This window comes from Triticum dicoccoides, chromosome 4B, assembly GCF_002162155.2.
Source record: "Triticum dicoccoides isolate Atlit2015 ecotype Zavitan chromosome 4B, WEW_v2.0, whole genome shotgun sequence".
Taxonomy (NCBI): domain Eukaryota; kingdom Viridiplantae; phylum Streptophyta; class Magnoliopsida; order Poales; family Poaceae; genus Triticum; species Triticum dicoccoides.
Genome location: NC_041387.1, coordinates 15,820,792 through 15,843,040, shown reverse-complemented (window position 1 = coordinate 15,843,040; position 22,249 = coordinate 15,820,792). Strand labels below are relative to the sequence as shown.

The window sequence follows — 22,249 nt, the reverse complement described above, 5'->3', positions numbered from 1 at the left end:
CTCCGGACCAAAAACTCATCCCAAGTCTTGCGGTGGTAGGCCCGGATGTATTTTTTTAGTACCGCTCGCAAGCAGTAGGACCGCTATCCTTTGCGGTAGTACCGCGATCCCTAGCGGTAGTACCGTGAGGACGAGCGGTAGTACCGTGAGGACGAGCGGTAGTACCGCTCCGGCGGTTCTACTAGACTTTTGCCTCCTCGCTGTTGTTTTTCTAAGGGGTACTACCGCCCTAGCGGTAGTACCGCTCCTTGGAGTGGTAGCACCGCTCTGGGCGGGCTGTGAGCATAACGGTTGGATTTTTCCCCACCTATAAAAGGGGGTCTTCTTTTCCATTGAACCTCATCTCTTAAGCTCGTGTTCTTCCCCCATTGTTGACCTTCTTCGAGCTTGCTAACTCTCAATCCCTCTAATGATTCTTGCTAGTTCTTGAGGGAAAAGAGAGAGGAGATCTAGATCCACGTTTCAATCACTTTCTCCTCTATGTGAGGGGAAGCCCTTGGATCTAGATCTTGGAGTTCTTCGTGTTCTTGTTTTGTTCTTCCTCTCATTTTCCTCCCTGGCATTAGTTGCTTTGGTGGGATTCGGGAGAGAAGGACTTGGGAACTCCATGTGCCCTTGCCATTGCATTTGCTGCATCGGTTTGAGTTCTCCACGTGATACATGGAAGTTACAAGTTGAGAAGCTTATTACTCTTGGGTTCTTGGTACCCTTGAGTTCGTTACTCTTGGGTGTTTGGACACCCTAGAGCTTGTTCCTCTTGGGTGCCTTGGCGCCCTAGACGGTTGGTGTTGTTCGGACCTCAATCATTGTGGTGTAAAGCTCCGAGCAAGCGTCGGGTTCTCCAATTAGGTTGTGGAAATCACCCCGAACAATTTGATGGGTACCGGTGACCGCCCTCAAGGGTTGCCAAAGTGTACGGGTTAGGTGACAGCCCCCAAAGGTTGCCATTTGTACGGGTTCGATGACTGCCCTCAAGGGTCCCTTAGTGGAATCACGGCATCTTGCATTGTGCAAGGGCGTGAGGAGATTACGGTGGCCCTAGTGGCTTCTTGGGGAGCATTGTGCCTCCACACCGCTCCAAACAGAGATTAGCATCCGCAAGGGTGTGAACTTCGAGATACATCGTCGTCTCCGAGTGCCTCAGTTATCTCTTACCCGAGCCCTTTACTTATGCACTTTACTTTGTGATAGCCATATTGTTCTTTGTCATATATCTTGCTATCACATAGTTGTTTATCTTGCTTAGCCTAAGTTGTTGGTTCACATAGGTGAGCCTAGTTGTTGTAGGTTTTGTGCTTGACAAATTAACCGTTAGGTTTATTTCGCATTTGTTCAAGCCTCTACCGTAATTATTTTAAAACGCCTATTCACCCCCCCCCCCCTCTAGGCGACATCCATGATCTTTCAATCGTCTTTCAGCTTGGTTTTCTCTAGGAACACGTTGAAGTTGAGGACAACATTAACGTGGGCCATTTGATCTACAAGACTTATTGTAAAGATTTTTAGACTAAGTTCATGATAATTAAGTTCATCTAATTAAATTATTTAATGAACTCCCACTCAGATAGACATCCCTCTAGTCATCTAAGTGATACATGATCCGAGTCAACTAGGCCGTGTCTGATCATCACGTGAGACGGACTAGTCATCATCGGTGAACATCTTCATGTTGATCGTATCTTCTATACGACTCATGTTTGACCTTTCGGTCTCTTGTATTCCGAGGCCATGTCTGTACATGTTAGGCTCGTCAAGTCAACCTAAGTGTTTTCCTTGTGTAAATTTGGCTTACACCCGTTGTATTCGAATGTTAGAATCTATCACACCCGATCATCACGTGATGCTTTGAAACAATGAACCTTCACAACGGTGCACAGTTAGGGGGAACACTTTCTTGAAATTTTATGAGGGATCATCTTATTTATGCTACCGTCGTTCTAAGCAAATAAGATGTAAAACATGATAAACATCACATGCAATCAAATAGTGACATGATATGGCCAATATCATTTTGCTCCTTTTGATCTCCATCTTCGGGGCGCCATGATCATCATCGTCACCGGCATGACACCATGATCTCCATCATCATGTCTTCATGAAGTTGTCTCGCCAACTATTACTTCTACTACTATGGCTAACGCTTTAGCAATAAAGTAAAGTAATTACATGGCGTTATTCAATGACACGCGGGTCATACAATAAATTAAGACAATTCCTATGGCTCCTGTCGGTTGTCATACTCATTGACATGCAAGTCGTGATTCCTATTACAAGAACATGATCAATCTCATACATCACATATATATATCCATTCAAAACATCCTTTTGGCCATATCACATCACACGGCATATGCTGCAAAAACAAGTTAGACGTCCTCTAATTGTTGTTGCAAGTTTTTTGACGTGGCTACTATAGGTTTCTAGCAAGAACGTTTCTTACCTACGCCAAAACCACAACGTGATATGCCAATTGCTATAAATCTTCACCTCCGGACCATTCTGGAACTCCTCGTGACGTCCGAGATCTCATCCGGGACTCCGAACAACATTTGGTAATCACATAGAAATCTTCCTTATAACCCTAGCGTCATCGAACCTTAAGTGTGTAGACCCTACGGGTTCGGGAATCATGTAGACATGACCGAGACAGCTCTCCGGCCAATAACCAACAGCGGGATCTGGATACCCATGTTGACTCCCACATGTTCTATGATGATCTCATCGGATGAACCACGATGTCGAGGATTCAAGTAATCCCGTATACAATTCTCTTTGTCGATCGGTACGTTACTTGCCCGAGATTCGATCGTCGGTATCCTAATACCTCGTTCAATCTCGTTACCGGCAAGTCACTTTACTCGTTCCGTAATGCATGATCCTGTGACCAACTACTTAGTCACATTGAGCTTATTATGATGATGCATTACCGAGTGGACCCAGAGATACCTCTCCGTCATACGGAGTGACAAATCCCAGTCTTGATTCGTGCCAACCCAACAGACACTTTCGGAGATACCTGTAGTGCACCTTTATAGCCACCTAGTTACGTTGTGGCATTTTGGTACACCCAAAGCATTCCCACGGTATCCGGGAGTTGCACGATCTCATGGTCTAAGGAAATGATACTCGACATTAGAAAAGCTCTAGCAAACGAACTACACGATCTTGTGCTATGCTTAGGATTGGGTCTTGTCCATCACATCATTCTCCTAATGATGTGATCCCGTTATCAATTACATCCAATGTCCATAGTCAGGAAACCATGACCATCTATTGATCAACGAGCTAATCAACTAGAGGCTCACTAGGAACATGGTGTGGTCTATGTATTCACACATGTATTACGGTTTCCGATCAATACAATTATAGCATGAACAATAGACAATTATCATGAACAAGGAAATATAATAATAATCATTTTATTATTGCCTCTAGGGCATATTTCCAACAGTGCCACTCTCATAGGAGGAAGGGCAGATGTTGGACAAGGAGTAAGTGGAGCAGGAGGATCGCCTTTACCATTTATCTGTATTGCACGTGCATTTCTTTCCTATTCATATTCATCTGTTCTTCTGATTTATGAGTTTTTAGAATCCTTGCAACCAAAAGAGCCCCAAATAATTACTTCGTTTCCATCTTTATCACCGTGGAGATGCAGACATTGGCGAGGAATTTCAATAAAGTCATTTTCTGTCACATGAAAGAGAGGATCAAATATATAGGGACGCTCTTAATCTTGTGAAATTTACCGCATTCCAAGAGAAACAGCAAGACCCAAGAGTAACATATCATACATATCTCTCTGCTTATTTGTTCATAGTTCACAGCGATTCTGACACCCAGGAGGCGACGATATTACAGCTGATTAAACCATCGGGGAAGAAACATACGCTCGTATAGTCGTATCGTATGCCTCCTCTGCATATCACGCTCGCTACATAATGTGGTGCTCACCGGCGCCATCGATGACCTTGGAGCCGCCGAGCTCCCCGTACGTACGTACGACCGATCAGCACTCAGCAGTAGGCGACGCACTTGGTCTTGCAGTCGACGGTGCAGCCGCCCCCGCCGCCGCCGCCGCCGTACCCCTTGCCGGCGCCGCTGTAGGAGGAGAAGCACTTCTTGGGGCACGTCAACTTCCTCCTGTAGCAGGGGCCCTTCTCGGAGCAGACGGTGGTGGAGGCCGCCACGCCGCCGCGCGAGTACCCGCCGTCGGGCCCGCCGTAGCCCCCGCCCCACCCGCCCCCCATCCCCGGCACGTTGAACCCCGGGATGGTGCCGATGCCCGGGATGGCGGGCATCCCGCCTCCGCCGACGCCGCTGGACCCGGGGGGCTTGGTGGCCGGCGGCACGTACGGCTTGGCGGGCTTCTTGCCGGACGACGGGGTGGGCTTGCCCTTGGTCTTGGCCTGCGCGGCGCTGCTGGCGACGTCGCGCGCGGCCAGGGCCGGGGTGCACGCGAGGGCGAGCAGCAGGAGGAGCGCGGCGGCGCGGCGAACGCCGGCCATCGTGGGGTCGAGCTTGTGTTGCGTGCTTTTTGATGGTGTGCTAGCTGCCGGCCGACTTGCCGCGTCGGTGGTATGGTGTGGTGTGGTACCATGTGGGCTACCCGGGGTCGCCATTAAGTAGGGGACGAGGACGGGGCGAGATTGGTCGATCGGCTTGGCGCTGTGCGCGCGATGGCGACGGGTCGGCGAGATGCGCATTGAAGGAGGTAGCGGCGGGCGTGTGAGAGACGATCGGGGAGGTTGGGGCACTCACAGCGTCCACAGTGGCACAGCAGCGTACGTAGGCTCGGCGGAGTCGGGCATGGCATGTGCACATTTATGGCGCTGGCAGTCGCAGGGCGGCGTGGCCGGCCATCTCGGCCACCGCCACCGGCCGAGCCGAGCACGCCGCCGCACGACTCAGCCCGCTCCCGTGTACTGCTTCGTACCACCATTCATCGTATCGTCGATTCGTACGTGTCGTCCATGGATGCTTGCAGTTGCAGGCTAGTTCCGGAGTGGGAAGCGGGGCGCGCGAGTCGCCGACAGGGATCGTGGGAGGAATTGAAGGCGAGACGGATGACGGCTCAGAGCGCTATCACCTGCTCGCGATTGGCGTTGGCACTGGCGCTGCGTGATCTCGCATGCAGCAGTTGCGCGGCCCTGCGGGGCTGCAGGTCTTGGCCACATTTATTGGTATAAGGCCATTATCTGAATGAATCTTGGCCACATTTATTCCTACTTTAGTCACGGCATATATATGATCAACATTTAACACACTACCTAATACAGGACATCCATGAGACTATTGAGTGTCATAGAATCCACGGCATGAAACCAGCTGCTCGAAAATTCAGTGAACAGCACATCCATACAGCCACAGGGAACATCATATGACCCAACCATTCTTGCAGCATGCCAACATCCACTACTGAACTTATAATTAGGAGTACTAGCTAGAGGATACACACTTGGTCACGCTTGATGCAGAGACGGCAAACAATAGAGACGATACACAAAACCCCACTGAAATGCTCCTCCGAAATGACAACTCTTGCAGGGCAACAGACACCACAAAACGATCCTTCCAAATGCATATGCCACCTGCATCTAGAACGATTTCACAAGATTAGCGGACAATTTGCTGCAGAGATAAATTAGCCACAGATTGCTCCGGGAAACATTTTTGCGTTGCAGCAGGGGCTTGTTTACCTTCAGAGTTCAGAGCATCAACCCTCTGCTTCTTCCCCCAGCTCCCCGTCCTGCACAAAGCCACCCCCATCTCACAAACCCAATCCCAGACCTCCACCGGCACGTGCATCACCGACAGCCGGGCCTGACGGATGAGCTCGAAGTCCGATTTAATGTAATATGTCGAACTTTGCATGAATAGGCCCGATTTGCATCAAATTAATTCGGTTTGCATGTAATTCGTTTGATTTATTAATTTTCATTTGAAATGCGGGCGGGTGTTTTACGATGCGGTTGGGTGGCCGGCTCCCGTATCCATGCCGGTGAACGCGTCCACAAATGAACAGTGAGTCGGATTTGCGGCCCGGCGCTGGAGATGCCCTAAGTCACCCTGTTGTAGTTCCATCGAAAAGAATCATTTTCCTGATTAATTATTTTGCAACAGAAGCCAGATAAAAAATTTATTTTGCAACAGAAGCCAAGATAGGGGTAAACTCATACTCCCTCCGTTCGAAAAAGTTTGTCCCAAGCTTATCTGTCAAATGCATGTATCTATGGTGCTAGATATATCCATTTGAGGGACAAACTTTTTCGGACGGAGGTGGTACTTAGTAACCTAGAGAGTGTACAGAAAAGTAGATGACCATCAAAACTATTTTGGATTTACGTTTAGAAGCTGTGCTGCATAAAATGTTGCAGCTAGAGCCTTTTTTTTTTTTTTGCTAATGTATGAGCCATAAGATTCTTGAGTCTGGGAATAAGTTTGATCCTGCATTGAGTGAGACCAGAAGTGAGGTTGAAGAATTCCGCAAGAACCAGCCTGATCCTCCAATGTCCTGGGTGCTCAAGCAAGTGAAGAATTGCTTTCCTGAGTAGAACAATGTGATCTCGAAGACTCTGAGGATTCAATTGCAATCTAGAGAGCTGGACAAAGAAGGAACCATTCGTGCTCAGCAACCGGTGATTATAATGGTGTGTAGTTACACAGCTACACTTCTTAATTTAGTAACGGCACTTGTATGATAATCATTTAACACTAAACTGATCCAGGAATCGTCCATGAGACCATATATGAGTGCCATAGCATCGACAGAATGAAACCACCTGCTCGAAAATTCAGTGAGCAGCATATCCATACAGCCACAAAGAACAGCATACGACTTCTTGATGGATCTCAAAGCCCTAAGATAACAACTGTTCTTGCGACATGCTAGCATCGACCACTGAACTTACATCGACCAGCTAGTGGATAAAAACTGTGGCGCAAAGATGGCAAACACTAGAGACTAGGATACACAAAATGTCACTGAAATACTCCTCAAAATACCATTCTCTTGCACTTGCAGGCCAAAAGACACCACAAAATGGTCTTTCCCACGGCATAACTTACCTGCATCTGGAACGATTTTACAAGATTAGCCGACAATTTGCAGGGATGAATCTGAAGTGCAGAAATAAATTAGCCTCAGAGTTTACCTTCAGAGTACAGAGCATATCAACCCTGTTCTGCTTCTTCTCCCACCTCCCCGTCCTGCACAAAGCCACCCCCCATCTGACAAACCCAGTCCCAGACCTCCACCGGCACGGGCATCACCGAGAGCCGGGCCTGGCGGATGAGCGCGAAGTCCTTCATCCCCTCCACCTCCCCCGCCGCCGCCGCCTTCTTGATCTCCTCCAGCGACACGGGCCTCCGGAGCTCCCCGACGGCCCGCACGTCCACGGCGCCGCCGGCCCCCTCCTCGCCCTCGTACCACTCCCTGGCGACCTCGACGACGCCCACCACGCGCCGGGACGCGGCGCCGGCGCCCGAGTGGTAGAAGAGGCAGCGGTCGCCGCGGCGCATCGCGCGGAGGCTGTTCATGGCCTGGTGGTTGCGGACGCCGTCCCACGGCCCGACGCCGCCCGGCGCGCCCGCCTGGTCCGACCACGACCACTCCCCCGGCTCCGTCTTCAGCAGCCAGTACTTGCTTGCGGCTGGCGCTGCTCTTTCCTTGCCGTTGCCGGCGGCGGGCGCGGCTTTCTTGCCGGCGGTGGACGCGGATTTCTTTTTGGCGGCGGTTGCGGTGGGCGCTGCTTTCTTGCTGGCGGCGGTGGCGCCGTGAGCTGCTTTCCTCGGCATCCTGTGAGGGTTCAGGGCTGCGGCGATCGCCGGAGCAGGCAAGGATCTTATATTGGCGGGAAATTGGGCGATAAGGCTTGAGAATGCGCGGGGAATCACTACCATGGCGATGGCTCCCGCTTCCCCTGCTCTCAAAGCCTAAAACGAAACGGCGGTCTAGACTGGGCCGTGCCGGGCTGGGCTCACAACAAGCCCACCTTTCTCCGGGCCACCAAATTGGACGAGGTAAAGCCCAAGAGGACAACCAGGCCGAACCAGCACTGAACGAGGTGACTAAGAAAAGCACTAAACGAGGTGATAAAAAAAACTGAAGGAGGTTTGGCGACGACAATGAACCGCAGCTGGGTTTGAACCAAGGAAATGAAACTGAATTCAAACAAAAGTTTGACCAAAATGGTGGTTTGGATTCGAATTCATTCTGTACTTGGTACAAACGATACCTTCTAGTACAAAAGCTACTGCAACTAATTCAAGCAAAGCTAGCAAAAACCGAGGCTATCGAATAACCCAAGTACATTTTCACATCATTGTACTAGTTTCAGAATTATGTGTCTGCGACTGATCGAGGGAAGTATGGCGACATTGACTGGGCAACATTAGGATATCTTCCTTAAGTCGACCCGGTTTGGCCTTCTTTTGCCGTCTGATCTTGCTGCTGCTTCTCTGCCCAGTACTTCTGGAGCGGCGGCCCAAATATCACATTCCCAGAAATCACTCCGGCCCTGAGGCATTTGCAAGGCAGAATGACCAAGTTAGAAGCGGGTATGTGACGATAATGAACTACCAGCACAGCACAAAATAGCACTTTCACTGACTGACGACAATTCAAAGAAATAGCCACAGGAACGCACGAGCGATCATAAATGTGTAACAGCATCTGACTAGATCAATGATGTAAGATGCAGTTCTAGGGATGCAACCTTAACAATGTGATGCCCATTGTTACACACGAACCACATTTTACAAGCACTTTTCAACCCAATCTACCCATTAAAACTTGTGCCGGCCACATTACTGCAAAAAGACGCATTCCACTACCAATAGCTAGCTACTGAACAAAATAATTTGATTGAAGCATATAACCCAAGACATGCCTTTTTGTACCAGGGCAGTGGAAGTATTTGCATTCTTCGAAAACAAATTGGGATCTTTGCCTCAAAGAAATTAACAGCGGTTCAAGACAGTAATTAGGGTGACCAGGTATCAATCATAATGGCAGCCATTTCACATGATTAGGAGAAGAGGGGAGAGAACATATAAGTGGGAACTTGGCTGTGAGAAAATTTAATTTCTTTATTACCATATCCAATGGTTCCTCTATAAATAGATGTAGCCTGATAATCGAAACAAAGTATAGCAACCAGATCATCTCCCTAATTGGCTTAAATTACAAGCTAACAGATAATGAAACATTATAACTTATAGATAAGAGATCTTTACGCTTATTGGTGCGTACTGGTGGGAATTTTAGGCCGTGCGGTATAAGGCATTCCCCACACAACAGGAAGCCTGCACTAAGAAATGCTTACTGGTGCTGCTACCATGGAAAAATCCTTTTTCAGGCCAAATTCTCAATCAGAGAACAGAGAAATACCAATAGACTGTCTTTGACAATTGTGCGATGAGACTAGACTGGGTTTGACCATCTGATACTTTTGCGCTACAAAACAGACACCGCCATCTTGTCAAGAACACTAGTACTCCCTCTGTAAACTAATATAAGAGCGTTTAGATTACTAAAGTAGTGATCTAAACACTCTTATATTAGTTTACGGAGGGAGTACTTGGCAAACAGTAGCAGCAGAACTTCAAGAAAGCACTGCTTTTGACGGGACGATAATTACCCCTTACACAGAGGGTCTCAAGAACAAGCCCCCCAATGGCGATTCGATCTTGCTACCTACAGTTGTTGCGCAGATAATGCCCATTGTGGTGTCGCAACCCCATCTACATCTAACACATGCTCGAAACCAATTGGTTATTATCCTCCCCGCCAGCACGCAGGAACCTCGATCCTGGGCAAGAATCAGCGCTATTTCTCTTCGCAATAGCAAGACGGCGGCTAATCACAGAAATAAAATCCCTTAACTATCGACTCCCGCGGCTGCAACTTGCAAAAAGGATCAAGAACAGCGCATAATATAGGGTCAGCGCTCAAGCTCAAGAACGCATCTAAACAGCGGCAGACTGGCAGGATGCGGCGACGCCGCAACAGATCTACGACGAGATGGTACAGAGAGATGGAGAAAATAGAGGAGAGTGGGGAGGGGGGCTGACTCACACGACGGCGCCGGCGACGAGGGGGAGGGAGAGCCGCATCCTCAACTCCTGATCCCTCTTCTCCGCTCGATTATTTCCTTTGCCCCTTTTTCTCTGGGTCTGCGGAAGAAAGGGGAAACTGAGTTTGGGATTATCAATAGCTTTCTCCACCGTTGGATTTCAACGTTGGCAGGTGGGCCGCACGATTGCATCAGGTGGGTAACATCTTACGAACAAATGTTAGTGGCATTGGTATTGCCCTTAAAGAAGAAAGAAAAAGAAATAATACTATAACAAAAAATCAAAATATTAATTTTTGTAAGAAATAATAATAGTGGCATTGATATTCCCTTTACAAGGTAAAGTGAAAAAAATAACAAATAATTATAAAACTTGCACATTATTTACGTACAAGTTGCGCTTTTTTAATATGCCAGAATAAGCATATAATAGTGATTTCGCAAAAAAAAAAGTTTCCTAAATTTAAACTAATTAGTGACATTGAAGCGAATTGAGCGTAACTTAGATGGTTAGGTTCCTTGTGATGGGTAGCAGATCCGCACCGAGCCCCCCGAACCAGTCGTCGTGCGCCCTCGCGGCCACAGCGGAAGTCGAGGTCGCCGAAGAAATCCGGGGTCGCTGCCCCGGCGCTAGACCTTGTCCACGGGCCGGGCTCGGGCCTAGATTTCAAGCCCGACGGCCGGGACGGGCCCGGGCCCATTGTATTCGCGCATTAACGAAGAGGCCCAGCCCGAGGCCCGACGGGCTTTTAGCATGATGGGCTGGGCTCGGGCCCGATTTTTTGGCCCGACGGCCGGGCCGGGCCGGGCTCGGGCCTAGGTTTTTTGCATCGGGCTTTGGTAGGCCCGGCCCGACCCGACAGATGACCAGGTATTCCCGGCGCCCATCTCCGTCGGAAGAACCACGCCGTCCAGCGCCCTCCATGAAACTCCGGCCGGAGATCCCGCAACGCGAGAAAAGATGGGGGCCCCGCCGCCATCAATCGCGCAAGAAGGATGAAGACCCACCACCGCCGTCAGCTTGGCGGCCTTGGGGAGCAGGATTGGGGGAGTAGGGTTGGCGGCTGCGCTAGGTTCCGCCCGTGTCGCCCCTCCCGGGAGCGACGCGGGGGCCTAGCGGTTCGTCAGTCCCCTTATTTCCAAATGTTTTTCCAAGCGATTATTCATTTAGCTCATGCGCAATACAGGGGAGGTATGGAAAGTAGGGGGAAATGTTTCTAGGGTCCTGTTCTAGTCCACAAGTTTAGAAGGGGAGATGTTTTAGGAGAACCTAGGACAGCCCACGCACGTGCACGAGGCAAGGTTCAGGTTGATCTCTCTTGCTGTGTGTGTTTTTTTCCTGTGTCGTGCATCCCTGCAGTTTCTCGTTGCGTGCCCATTAGACTATTAGTAGTCCAATTCAAAACTTTTTGCTCGTACACATCGACGCTGACCCCTGAATTCGGGGAAAATACACATGAAACTATTCCTGGCAACTGGCAAAGATGCATGCATGATGCGTTCATGTGCTGCTACTCACTCCGGCCATGATCCACACCCGTGACATTATTTATGCGTACCTAATGCGACCCCATCCCTTCTCCTACCACAAAGGGAGACAGCAAAGGACACTAATGGCCGCTAGCCCGCCTTGCAACTCTGACACGTGCAAAATTTTCATAAGTACTAGCCACCAAATTGGATGCCGACCCTGTGTGCTGGCCTAATGTTTTAAGAAGTTAAAAATGGCGAGTTAAAGATTGCACGCTTGGTGATAGGGAGGCGAGAGGGTCGAGATCCTCTGCGCTAGTGTGGATGACATGTGGGGTCGAATCCACTCGACGGAGATCATGCTGAACAATGTGATATTACAAAGGATCGCAGGCCAGTGATGAGAGGCCGAGACCATTGATTATACTGCACGATGCGCTCCCGCAGAGTTAACTTCAAAATGGCCAAGCATTGACAAGTGCGAAGAGAATACTTCCTCCGTCTCAAAATGATGCGTGCTTGCTTTTTACAAAGTTTATCAGGGGCAAAACAGGGATACAAAATGCAGCATTGGAGTAGCTTTAAGCCCTTTAGCCATTGGCGCCAATTAAGAACCTTCCTTCGTGCGCCGCTCACATTTTCCCTTTTAAACAACCCCCCAAAGAGCGGCCTCTGTTCCTTCCCTTCCCCTTCATCACAGCGATCGACTGCTAGCTCAGCTCATCATGGCGACGACGGCGCTCACGTCAACCACCATCGCGACGTCCCCGCGGCTGCCCGCCCCCTTCTGCGGCCGCTCCGGCTGGCAGCGCGCGCGCCGCCCGCCGTCATCATCTTCATCCTCCGGTCAGGGCGGCTGCGCGCGGCCGCTGGACCGCGTGGCCGGGTGGGTCGGCGGCGGCATCGCCGCGGCCTTCTTCGCCTCGCTGGAGCGGTGCTCGTGCGTCAACGTCCGCACCCACGACGACCTCGACGACGACGAGCAGAGGGACTCCGTGGCGCCGCTCATGCTCGGCAACGACGGCAACGACGACGTCGACGAGGGCAGAGGGAGGAGCAGGAGGAGGTGCAGAGGAGGAAGCAGGAAGGGCAGGAGGAGTGGCGGCAGCGGCGGCGGCGGCATGAGTTGCCACGGTGATCAAATTTGAATCATCGATCGACCAACGCTAAATAAGAATCTGTACTAGCTTCTTGACGTTGATTCTTAAGCTTTGTTGCAAGTTCGTGGCTAGTTTTGACCATACAAGTGCCCGCCTAAGTTTGATTAATGCTGTATGGAGTATAAGTGTAATTATATAGGCTGTGAAATTCCATCATAGTGTTCCAAATGATATGATTTCAACTGTAAAACAAAAGAAGTGGAGAAGATGTGAAATATATTTTTGTGCCGGAAAGAGTTGTGATATGTTTAAGCTAGCATCGATTCTGAATTTCTGATGCTCTCCTTGCATACTCTGCTTGATGTTTATTGACAGTACACTCGCTCATCCGATGCCTTCGAGTTAGAAAATGGAGTAAAATACGTAGTACTGTAGAAGATTAAGTGGCCAGTATTAGTGGTACTGGTGCTTAGTGCTTCCATTTAAATAGTGCTGATGATATTCAAATCTACTTGCAGCATGCACTAGATTCGATACGGCGTTGTCTTGCTGAATTGCTGGAGTTCAGGTACAGCCACTCAGCTATCGACTCTGCTTTGGCCTGGGTTCAGTCGGAAGTTTCGGCACTCCGTTTAACAGACCGTTCTGTCTTTCTTCAATGGTTTCTACCACCTGATCTCAAAAGCTTTCATCATGTCCAACTTCAAGGCACATAAGCTATTTGATTTAGCCTTGCTCCCGTTCATAAAATGCAAACAATCATAGGCACATAATGTTATCTGTGATCAACCTGCCCAGAACAAACACTGACTGTTCCTCAGATATGATGTGTGGTAGGATGATTTTGAGCCTGTTTGCAACAACTTTAGAAGCAATTTGAAAAAAAAATCATTGAATTTTTAAAATATCACATGATTTGGAAAAAGTTCATCGATTTTGAAAAAAAAGTACATCACATTTGAAAAAAAGTGCATTATATTTGAAACTCTAGTTGACTAGTTTTAATATTCTAGTTGACTAGTTTTAATCTTGGTGATGACCTGCTGGGGCTTGTTTTCTGGATCCAAAATCATGGTGATGACCTACTGGGGCTTATTTTTGAGATATTAGGTGCTTTTTTGAAGGAACTAACGGCCACATACTACTTAAAGGTCTAAGATAGGAAATAAAAACACTTCAACCGAATTTGATAGGAAACAAGATGGTCTCCTATTGGTTTGTAGTCTTGTGGTTGGGTCTGATATGCACAATTTTTTTACCATGTATTACAAGAATGTTAATCTTGTATTTGAAATTTTTTAATGAAGCATTTGAAAAAAAATTAACGAGTACAGAAAAAATGTTGACCATGTATTAAAAAAAGTTAACCAAGCATTTGAAAAATATTAAATATGTATAAAAAATGTTTCTCATGTATACTTCTTAAGAAATCAAGCTTTTCAGCATTGGCCAAATTTATATTTTATTTCAATATATATACTATAAGAAAATGTCATTAGATATACCGTAACATCTTTTTATACTGTATATTTATTTGGTATCATTAGATATTTTTCTCTACAAATTTTATTAAATATTATGAAGTTTGTTTTTCAAAAGAGAAAAACACACTATCTTTTGGCATGGATGAGGTATTTTTGACAAGTGGAGTGGAAGGAGTAAAGAAATAGTTTTTTTTTCCTTTTTGGCGAAAAATGATCATTTTTTAGAACGCAATGCGTCCTTATTTTGTTGGTCCATCCTTCCTACTGTCTTACATACAAACTGTCTTGGGCCGACAATGTTCTAAAGACAAGGGTGTCAATGTTATTCGTTGCTACGGAGTAGTCCAAGCCCATCCGTCCATAGGATATCAGTATTAAAATTGAAGCCCACCAAGTTTGCTCTTCCATTATTTACAGTATATAGTTTTTCAATGCTTCCGCTAAAAAAAAGTTCTTGAATACTCCGACCATGAACAGTGGAATCTTGCTCTAGAAATGAACAGAAAATATAGGGAAAGAGAAAAAAAATCAAAACACATCTGATTTTCCCCAACAAATATTGATCTACCTACATTCAAATTTCCGTGATCAAATGATATTCATGGTAGTGTGGGCAAAAACCAATCGGTGCTCCAAAAACATTTTATAGCATTGGGTTTTTCCCAGAACATTACAAATGTTTTTTCTTCGCGGAACTTTGCTCGCAGATGAAACACTCAACAATGATTGTCACAAAATCTCTTATCTACCAGTGTCTACGGAGCGACGAGTGATCATGGCACATGCGAGCATAATTTGCCTTCATGAAAATATTTCCATCGCATTTTTTGGGGAGACTATATTAGTAGACAATAACCTATATAACTTTGCTACTCGCAAAAAAAAACCTATATAACTTTGCTTTAATGCTTGTATGAACCAAAGCAAAAATTAACCAGAAATGTGAAAAGCAGGCAAATCCCAAAGGGGACTCCCAAGAGAGGACCAACGGCCCAGAGGTGCCCCTCGGCTGGACACCTGTTCCAAACCGCTCACATGCAGACCTGAAAAGCTCGACCACAACAGTCTGGATTTGATCGAAAGTAGGGAGGAACACGCAGCTTTATCCCGAAATTAATTTGGATGCACCCCATGTGTTGGGCTACACAAGATTGCACGTACCTTTTGGCACTAGAAAGCTAAAACCATGCAAAGGCATGGACCTAGCACCAATCATACGTACGTTCATGCAAGATAGCTGCAACTAACTAACTCTACGTTAGCCAAAGGGAGCCATCTGTCCACTGCATGCAAGCTTGCTGCTGTGAGCATTATTTGTTTTGTGTGAGGCTTTCATGTACTATCTCCTTTGCTAGCCGCCACTAGTATTTGGAGACTTGATAAATGCAGAAAGAAAAGAGGAAGAGATAGTACATTTCAGCAACCTGTGTGCTAGCCAGCGACACTCATCGCAGGTTTTGACACTAGAAAATGAGTGGTGCATGCATCTGATCTCTTTTAATTTTTAGATTGGTGCCTGATCTCTCGTGCTGCCCACTAACTAAGCTGCACTCATCGTTGGAATGGAATGGGCATGCACATTGGCATACTGCTTTAGCCAAAAGGAGCTACATAGGAAAGCTTTAGTGAGACTGAGACCAGAGATTGATAGGTACTTGCTGCGGCTGCCTGCCCTGGAGATCGATCGACCAACGTGTGGATGCTATCGATGCCAGCCCAAAGCATTTTTTCTTCTTCTCCTTGCCCTACTCCGTCCGCGGCTGGCTCTAAACCCTGAATGATTGGTGACACTGCGGCGACTAGCACTGGGTCGATGCGTAATTTTCATTCTCATGTGGCTGTGAGGCTGTGGAGTGCGAGGGGTCATGCTGTCTGTTGGACAGTGGTGCACCATTTGCATCCCTCAGACCTTCACTGCAAGCTCATTTGCTTGTGCTAAAGCCGTCGATTCTCGGTAGCAACAGACCCAATGAGATGCTACTTGCACTTGAAACGGATTTGAATATAGATCGATAGTCCCTTTCCTATTTTCTGGGTGCTACTGGAGGTCTGGTTAGTTCGTACTCCACTTCGCAAAAAAATAAACATGTATTATCTGCAACAACAACTTGATGGTCAGTGATGGCCAGACGTATATTACAATTGCAATTCTATTGGTCGCTCTACCGGCCCGACGCCGACCGCCGACGTCCAAGCTAGGGTTGCATGGCCCATGTCGCCGCCCTCGCGCTCTTTTCTTCTTCCTCCGTACGTAGCATGGAGCCATGGATGGCAATGCAGGTCGGCAGCAGCACGGCGTCCGCCCCGGCCGACTACCGGTCACGTCGTTTGATCAAGCGTACCATGAGTGCACCCAGACGGACAGACAGTTACCAGCCGCCGTGCCCTACATCCATGGACTCAGACAAAGTATTGGTCGTTTAATTTAACTGGATCCCCATGGCCGGATCTGCTTTAGCATATATATATAGGTCGACCGAAATCATTAGATCCGGAGAGGGCGTAAATATCTCTGTCATTCCTTCGTGATTAAGCTCTGTCTTTGCGGCTTTGGGTCGTATTCAATCAAAATCACGCAGAAACTTGAACAACGTGGTGCTACTCCCATAAACTTGTCTCATCTATCTGAGCCTTGTCGACCAGCGTCACAGTGTGAGTGTGCATCATGCACGCCCACAACACGTACAAAGTTATCATCTTAGCAAAATAGCAACCCACATTAAATAATTGCTCGGTTGGAAAAACTTCTTTCAACTAAGAGATGGTATGTCTAGTGATAGTGAGAAAATCATGTTAGTTTTCCATTGTATGAGATGTCTTCTCTAATCATCTCATAATGCTATGAAACACTAATTATTGACCTAACTCAAACATGCATGTAGTTTTGCTTGGCATTGGGAAGACATATTTGGTTTTGGAGCATGCTTGCTTTGCTACCAAAATTAGGCTACCCGACGTGTTGCAAGCCAAAAATTGGCGATGCCAAGACCGGCCAAAACTTGGATATATGAGGTCGCTTAGAAAATTAACCAACGAATCACTAGCCAATATTTGAAATTTCAAATCAACCTCCCACAAAAAATCAAATCAAACCAAGCATGCTCTTAGACCTTAGCTTATAGCCAACTATTTGTCTTATCTGACACGTCTTTTATTGCATTTCCTACAATAATATGCTCATAAAATCATAAAATGCAATAAGAGATGTTTCTAAAAATGATATAAGAAATTATAAGATATTCTTTGCAAAAGTACCTTGTTGCTGTCAAAACATACAAAAGTATGCCGGATTCCCTAGGATTTAGTCAAGTTTGCGGAATAGATGTGTCTGGTTGCACTGCAATGCTTCCTTGGCCCCTCTTACTCCGCCTAGTCCACTACGAAGTTATCGCACACCCATATGGATCCACCTTATCATTTGGAGACAATATAATAATAGAAAACTATATAAATAACAACTAAGGAGCGTGCACATGCGGTGCCCGCAGAGAGCATGTTGGACTGGTTTGTGCTCTCGACCCGCCGTTGGGCGGCTTGGTTGGGGCCTCCAGTTTTGATGTTCGGCGTTGGTGTGAGGTCAGGGCAGACGGCCACAATCATGTGCACCCCCTTCATCATTTGATAGGTGTAGCGAGTTTTGTTGCCAAAGAAAATGGCTTCGGATTTATTGATGTATTTCTTTGTGAGGTATTGATGAATAATTAATAAAATAGTTGTATGCATCGCCCAGATGCAGAGGCCGGGGGTCTTCCTCCTTTCTGAAAAAAGAAAGATAATTGAGGAATAATGGAAAAATAATTAAAAAAGAGATAAATGTTGTCCAAAGGTCGTAAACTCGCAATGAGAAAGTGGTGTCAAGTGGCTAGGGGAGGAAGTAGGAGAACCGAGCTACCTTGTGAAGGCCGAGCTCAATTCGGATATACCTAGGGTTGGCTAGGATCTAGCGGCGGAGAGGAACTACGACAGATTATTGCCAAAGATTGTAACGATGCTATTTGATGAATGAAATCCTCTTTACCTGTAAAAAAATGCAGCTGACAATTCAAAAGATTATCTGCAACTTTTCTAATACGATGTACACTAATGAACTTGGACGGTCTATAGGCTTTTAGCATATGCCTTGAGCAATATTGAATTATCGTGTACAATACCTAAAGTAGACAGCTCAGCAACCACTACAAAATGGTCCCACAAAAGATTCAAAAAATCCCAGAAATGCCCCTCTTAAACCCTCTATAAATACCACGGCTCTTCATTTCTTCCCTCCCTTTTCCTCCTTCTCCTTCCTAAATCACTGAATTGCTATTCTACCCTTATTATGCCGTTCTCAAGTTCGGCTTCCCTCCAATCCTTCGCGCCACAAAATGACGGAGCACACCAGCAAATTCCGATCGAAGATGCGGCTGCGGCCTCACCGCCGATGACGGACGCCGCTGCGGTCGGCGTGGACACGGCGGACGACGTCGACGGTCGGAGGCTCAGGCGGAAGATCTCCAACCGGGAGTCGGCGCGCCGGTCGCGCGCGCGCAAGCAGCGCCGCCTCGACGACCTCCGCGCCCTCGCGGCAAGCCTGCGGGGCGGCCGCCGCGAGCTCGCGGCGCGTGTGCACGCCGCGCGGAGCCGCGTCGCCATCGTCCTCCACGCCAACGACGAGCTCCGGGCCGAGGCCGCCGCCCTGAGCCGCCGCCTCGAGGTGGCGGCTCATGGCGCGCTCGCCCTCAACCAGCTGTACGCCGCGGCCGCCGGGCTTGGTGTCGGGACGTTCGAGCAGGCCGCTGCCTCGCTGATCGTGTGGAGCTGATGGGCGCCGTTCGTGCATGCATCATGCACGTACGCGCCGTCTAACGTACTTTCTCTGGTTGGGGTTGACCTTGGGTTAGCTAGCTAGCTTCATCAGTCCTGAAGTGAGTGTCAAAGGAAAAAGCTTCAGTCCTGAAGTCTTGTGACTGGGTAGATATATCAGTCACCAAGTAAAAGAACGGGACATAATGGCATGATTAATTCGTGACCGATCCGATGAAGGCATGCACTAAAAAAATGTTGGAATATAATGTTACTAAACCCAATCTAAGCCTTGTGTTCGTCGACTGGTTCCCCTGTCCTGCTGACTCTATATTTTTTAGTGTCAAAAAATGTCTTACGTTATACTATCATTCAGAGTTTTTGACGTGAGCACTAATCTCGCCTCAACTACAATGAGTTAACTAAGGAGGATACCAAAATTCTGGTCCTCTTGACAATTACATTAGTGGAGGCCTCACGAGTGAGTGATCGACGATCTGTCGAGCCCCATGATTGGCCGTGTACGTGGTACTACGTCCTTGTTTAATTAGTGGTGGGCAGACAGACATGCCAGATGCTATCTGCTCGCTTGCTTTCCAGGTTAGTTCAGCGGAGAGTAATGTAATGTAATGCGGCCCCTAGCTAAGCAAAAGCTGTCTGCTTTGGGCGTTAATATCGTTTTCGGGTGGGATTAGATTTTTATTTTGTGCCGGTGTCGGGTCACGCTCGCCACGTCGAAAGCGGGAGCGGGGCGCTTCACGTCTCCAAAATTGTGGTTTAGATTCGGTAACGATCCTTTTCCGACGATCGCATCCGATTATGCTTTGCGTTGCATACCTTAATCTCTCACCTCGTCGCAAAGAAAGGAAAACATAATCCCGGCCCGGTGCGTCACTTTTAGGCGTAGCTCAGATGACAGCTTTTGTATCGGAGTTCAAGTACTAGACTTTGTATCGGAGGTTGCATTTTTTTAAAATTTATTTCAGCCATTTTAGCGATTGCGTTTAGTGAGAGTAGATGTTCCTGTTGACTACGAAGTCATCTGTAGCGACTTTGTCAATCCGAAGGTGATATGTCAGCTCAGTCTCTCAGAAGCGTGTTCATATTGATGAGTGTATGTTCGTATGTTTGAGCGATTGGGCATATATACCCCGTTCAAAAAACTTATGCTTATTATCGGTGGGATTGGCCCAACTGACCAGCTCAATTTATTTTCTGGGCTATTGGCCCAACCGACCAGCTCAGACTATCTTTCTGGGCTGTCGGCCCAACCTGCACACCGCGTCAGTCACAAGCTCCCACTTTGGATCCTTTCACTGCCTCAAGAAAAGAAAAACCTTGGATCCCTTTCAGCCACAACTTGTCATTTCCCTCAAAACAAAAAAAGAGAGAGGCACAACACAAGCTCTCATGAACTTACTGGGAGCCTGCCTGCAAAGAAGTCACTGCGCCAACAACACCTTGTCCAAAAATTCAATTTTCCCTCCTTTTGGTGCGTACTGTGCGTCTGTGTGCGGTAAGTTGCTCTGTCACCCTGGCAGTTTGGCACCACCACGCCCTGCGCCGCGCCTCGTGTGGCAAGCGCGGCAGTGGACAATGGCCATGGCTGTCAGGCAGGAGCAAAATGCAGCTCCGCCTGGTGCAGTGCGGACAATCACGTTTCACAAGCTGGTGCAACTGCAACTGCAAGCAGGGCAAGCAACGTGGTCGTCTCATCTCTCGGTTTCAGCGCCGGGATGTAGTACTACCGGGCGGGCATGGCGAGGTCGAAATGATGGGGCGGCAAAGAAAGAAAAGAAACTACCCCAGCTAGCTAGTAGCTGGCAGCTAGCTAGGCCTTCTCCGGCCGGCCACGCGCCGGGGTCGGTACGGCGGCGAGCAGGCAGCCGATCGGCCCAGCTCCGGTCAACTCAGCGGCCGTCTCCGTCGTGAACCATCAGATCAATGCCATCTCGGGAGAGATGTACAGTAGTAGCACACCTTTCCTTCCTTCCGGCGCACGTACTACGGCCCTCACGCTTGCACAGTAGGCCTACGCTTCTGCTCGCAGTAGGTTCAGATTGAACCGTGGCTCTGCCTGCACCACTCATCAGATAATTAGGTTAACGGGCAACTGAACTGATGCTGGTCAACGCTTGACCGCGGGCAACAGCGCTGCCGCAGCCTGCTCAAACATGCTCGGGTTTTCAAAATTTCCACATAAATGGAATGTCAGGCGGTCACTGTGGAGAAGTTGCAGGTTTTTGAAAAATGATGTGCTACGAGCCTACTGGTGCAAGCATCAGCCGCTCCTGTGTTCGATCCTGTCGCGTTGAGCTGTGCGTCCATCACTCCTTGGAACTTTCAGCTGCCTGCCCTGCCCTGCCCTGCCTACTGGTAATAAATTTGTAGTAGTGGTAGCAACAGAAAGGGCCCCCGGCTCCCCAATGAGGAGGTCTGGCTGGCACGACTCACAGGCTTCATGCCCATGGCTTCGGTCTGTGTACCGCAAAAGTTAACCAGAGGGTCGTAGGGCCGGCGCCCAGCAGTGCCATCATTCATTCGCAAGCCAATGGAGCAAGCAGCCATGGAGCCACTGTGCTGTGCATCCAGCTGGGCGGGAGAGAAGGTGGCTCTTGCCCGGTTCCTGTTGACTGACGAGGGATTTGGGGGCCTCCACCACCATTGGCAGTGATACGACTGCGGCGCTGCTGCCTTTGGAGGTGTAAACTTCAGATCAAGAGTGTAAACTTGAGGGAAGGCTGGGTGAAAGTTTGTGAACATGCAAGCAGTGCACGCGCTGGCTCGGCATTGAATCTTCTCCATGGGAAGCATCAGGGCAAAACTTGCAGTGCACGGGCACGCACGCCTGTGATGTGCGCTGTCTGCCGCCTGCAACCCGGCACAGCCCGGCGGTGCTTTCCTCGAGTTTTATAGGCGCCATTTACCGATGCCTGCTCTGCGCCGCGCACATCTGCGCGTCTCTCAGGTGCCATCCAATCCAACAAAGTTGACCCGCCATAGTGTTTCAGTGCGGACAATGACATGATGGCATTGGTATCGCTGGTGGAGGTGATACAACTGCGAGCAACTCCAGCGCGCCCCACGGATCCGCGCTTGCCCAATCCGCGGATGTATATCCAAACAAATTACGCCTATTCCATGTCTGTCTGTACGCATTTGGCGCAAATTTAGGCCTGATTTACATTCACAAGGACGGGAGATGGACGCGTGTCGCGTCCTCTCAGTGTCCGCCTCGGGCCGCTTGTCCGTAAACCAACCACCACGGCGGTCGTAGTCAATGCCACCCACCCATCTCGGGCACGCACGACTGAAAGCGTCATAGTCCACGTCTTTT

The 22,249-nt window shown here is 48.4% G+C and overlaps 3 protein-coding genes and 1 long non-coding RNA gene across 4 annotated transcripts; 1 reads left to right on the top strand and 3 right to left on the bottom strand.

The window, feature by feature from the left end:
* Positions 1 to 3,707: 3,707 nt before the first annotated feature.
* On the bottom strand, positions 3,708 to 4,678 carry LOC119293208 (translation initiation factor IF-2-like). The gene has a single exon (XM_037571753.1). It carries the CDS (start codon positions 4,620 to 4,622, stop codon positions 4,017 to 4,019), a length of 606 nt encoding a protein of 201 aa, XP_037427650.1. The 5' UTR covers positions 4,623 to 4,678; the 3' UTR covers positions 3,708 to 4,016.
* Positions 4,679 to 6,740: 2,062 nt separating this feature from the next.
* LOC119293207 (thymocyte nuclear protein 1-like) lies at positions 6,741 to 7,891 on the bottom strand. The gene is made up of 2 exons (XM_037571752.1): positions 7,155 to 7,891; positions 6,741 to 7,074 (listed from the first exon to the last, which is right to left on the bottom strand). The coding sequence occupies exon 1, from the start codon at positions 7,795 to 7,797 to the stop codon at positions 7,174 to 7,176; it is 624 nt and encodes a 207-aa protein (XP_037427649.1). The 5' UTR covers positions 7,798 to 7,891; the 3' UTR covers positions 6,741 to 7,074; positions 7,155 to 7,173.
* Positions 7,892 to 8,158: 267 nt separating this feature from the next.
* On the bottom strand, positions 8,159 to 10,194 carry LOC119294625. The gene is made up of 2 exons (XR_005143494.1): positions 10,079 to 10,194; positions 8,159 to 8,519 (listed from the first exon to the last, which is right to left on the bottom strand). It is a non-coding gene; the product is annotated as an uncharacterized LOC119294625 (long non-coding RNA).
* An 8,236-nt stretch (positions 10,195 to 18,430) lies between these two features.
* LOC119293205 (bZIP transcription factor 44-like) lies at positions 18,431 to 19,185 on the top strand. Its single transcript, XM_037571750.1, has one exon. The coding sequence runs from the start codon at positions 18,449 to 18,451 to the stop codon at positions 18,929 to 18,931; it is 483 nt and encodes a 160-aa protein (XP_037427647.1). The 5' UTR covers positions 18,431 to 18,448; the 3' UTR covers positions 18,932 to 19,185.
* The last annotated feature ends 3,064 nt before the right edge of the window (positions 19,186 to 22,249 follow it).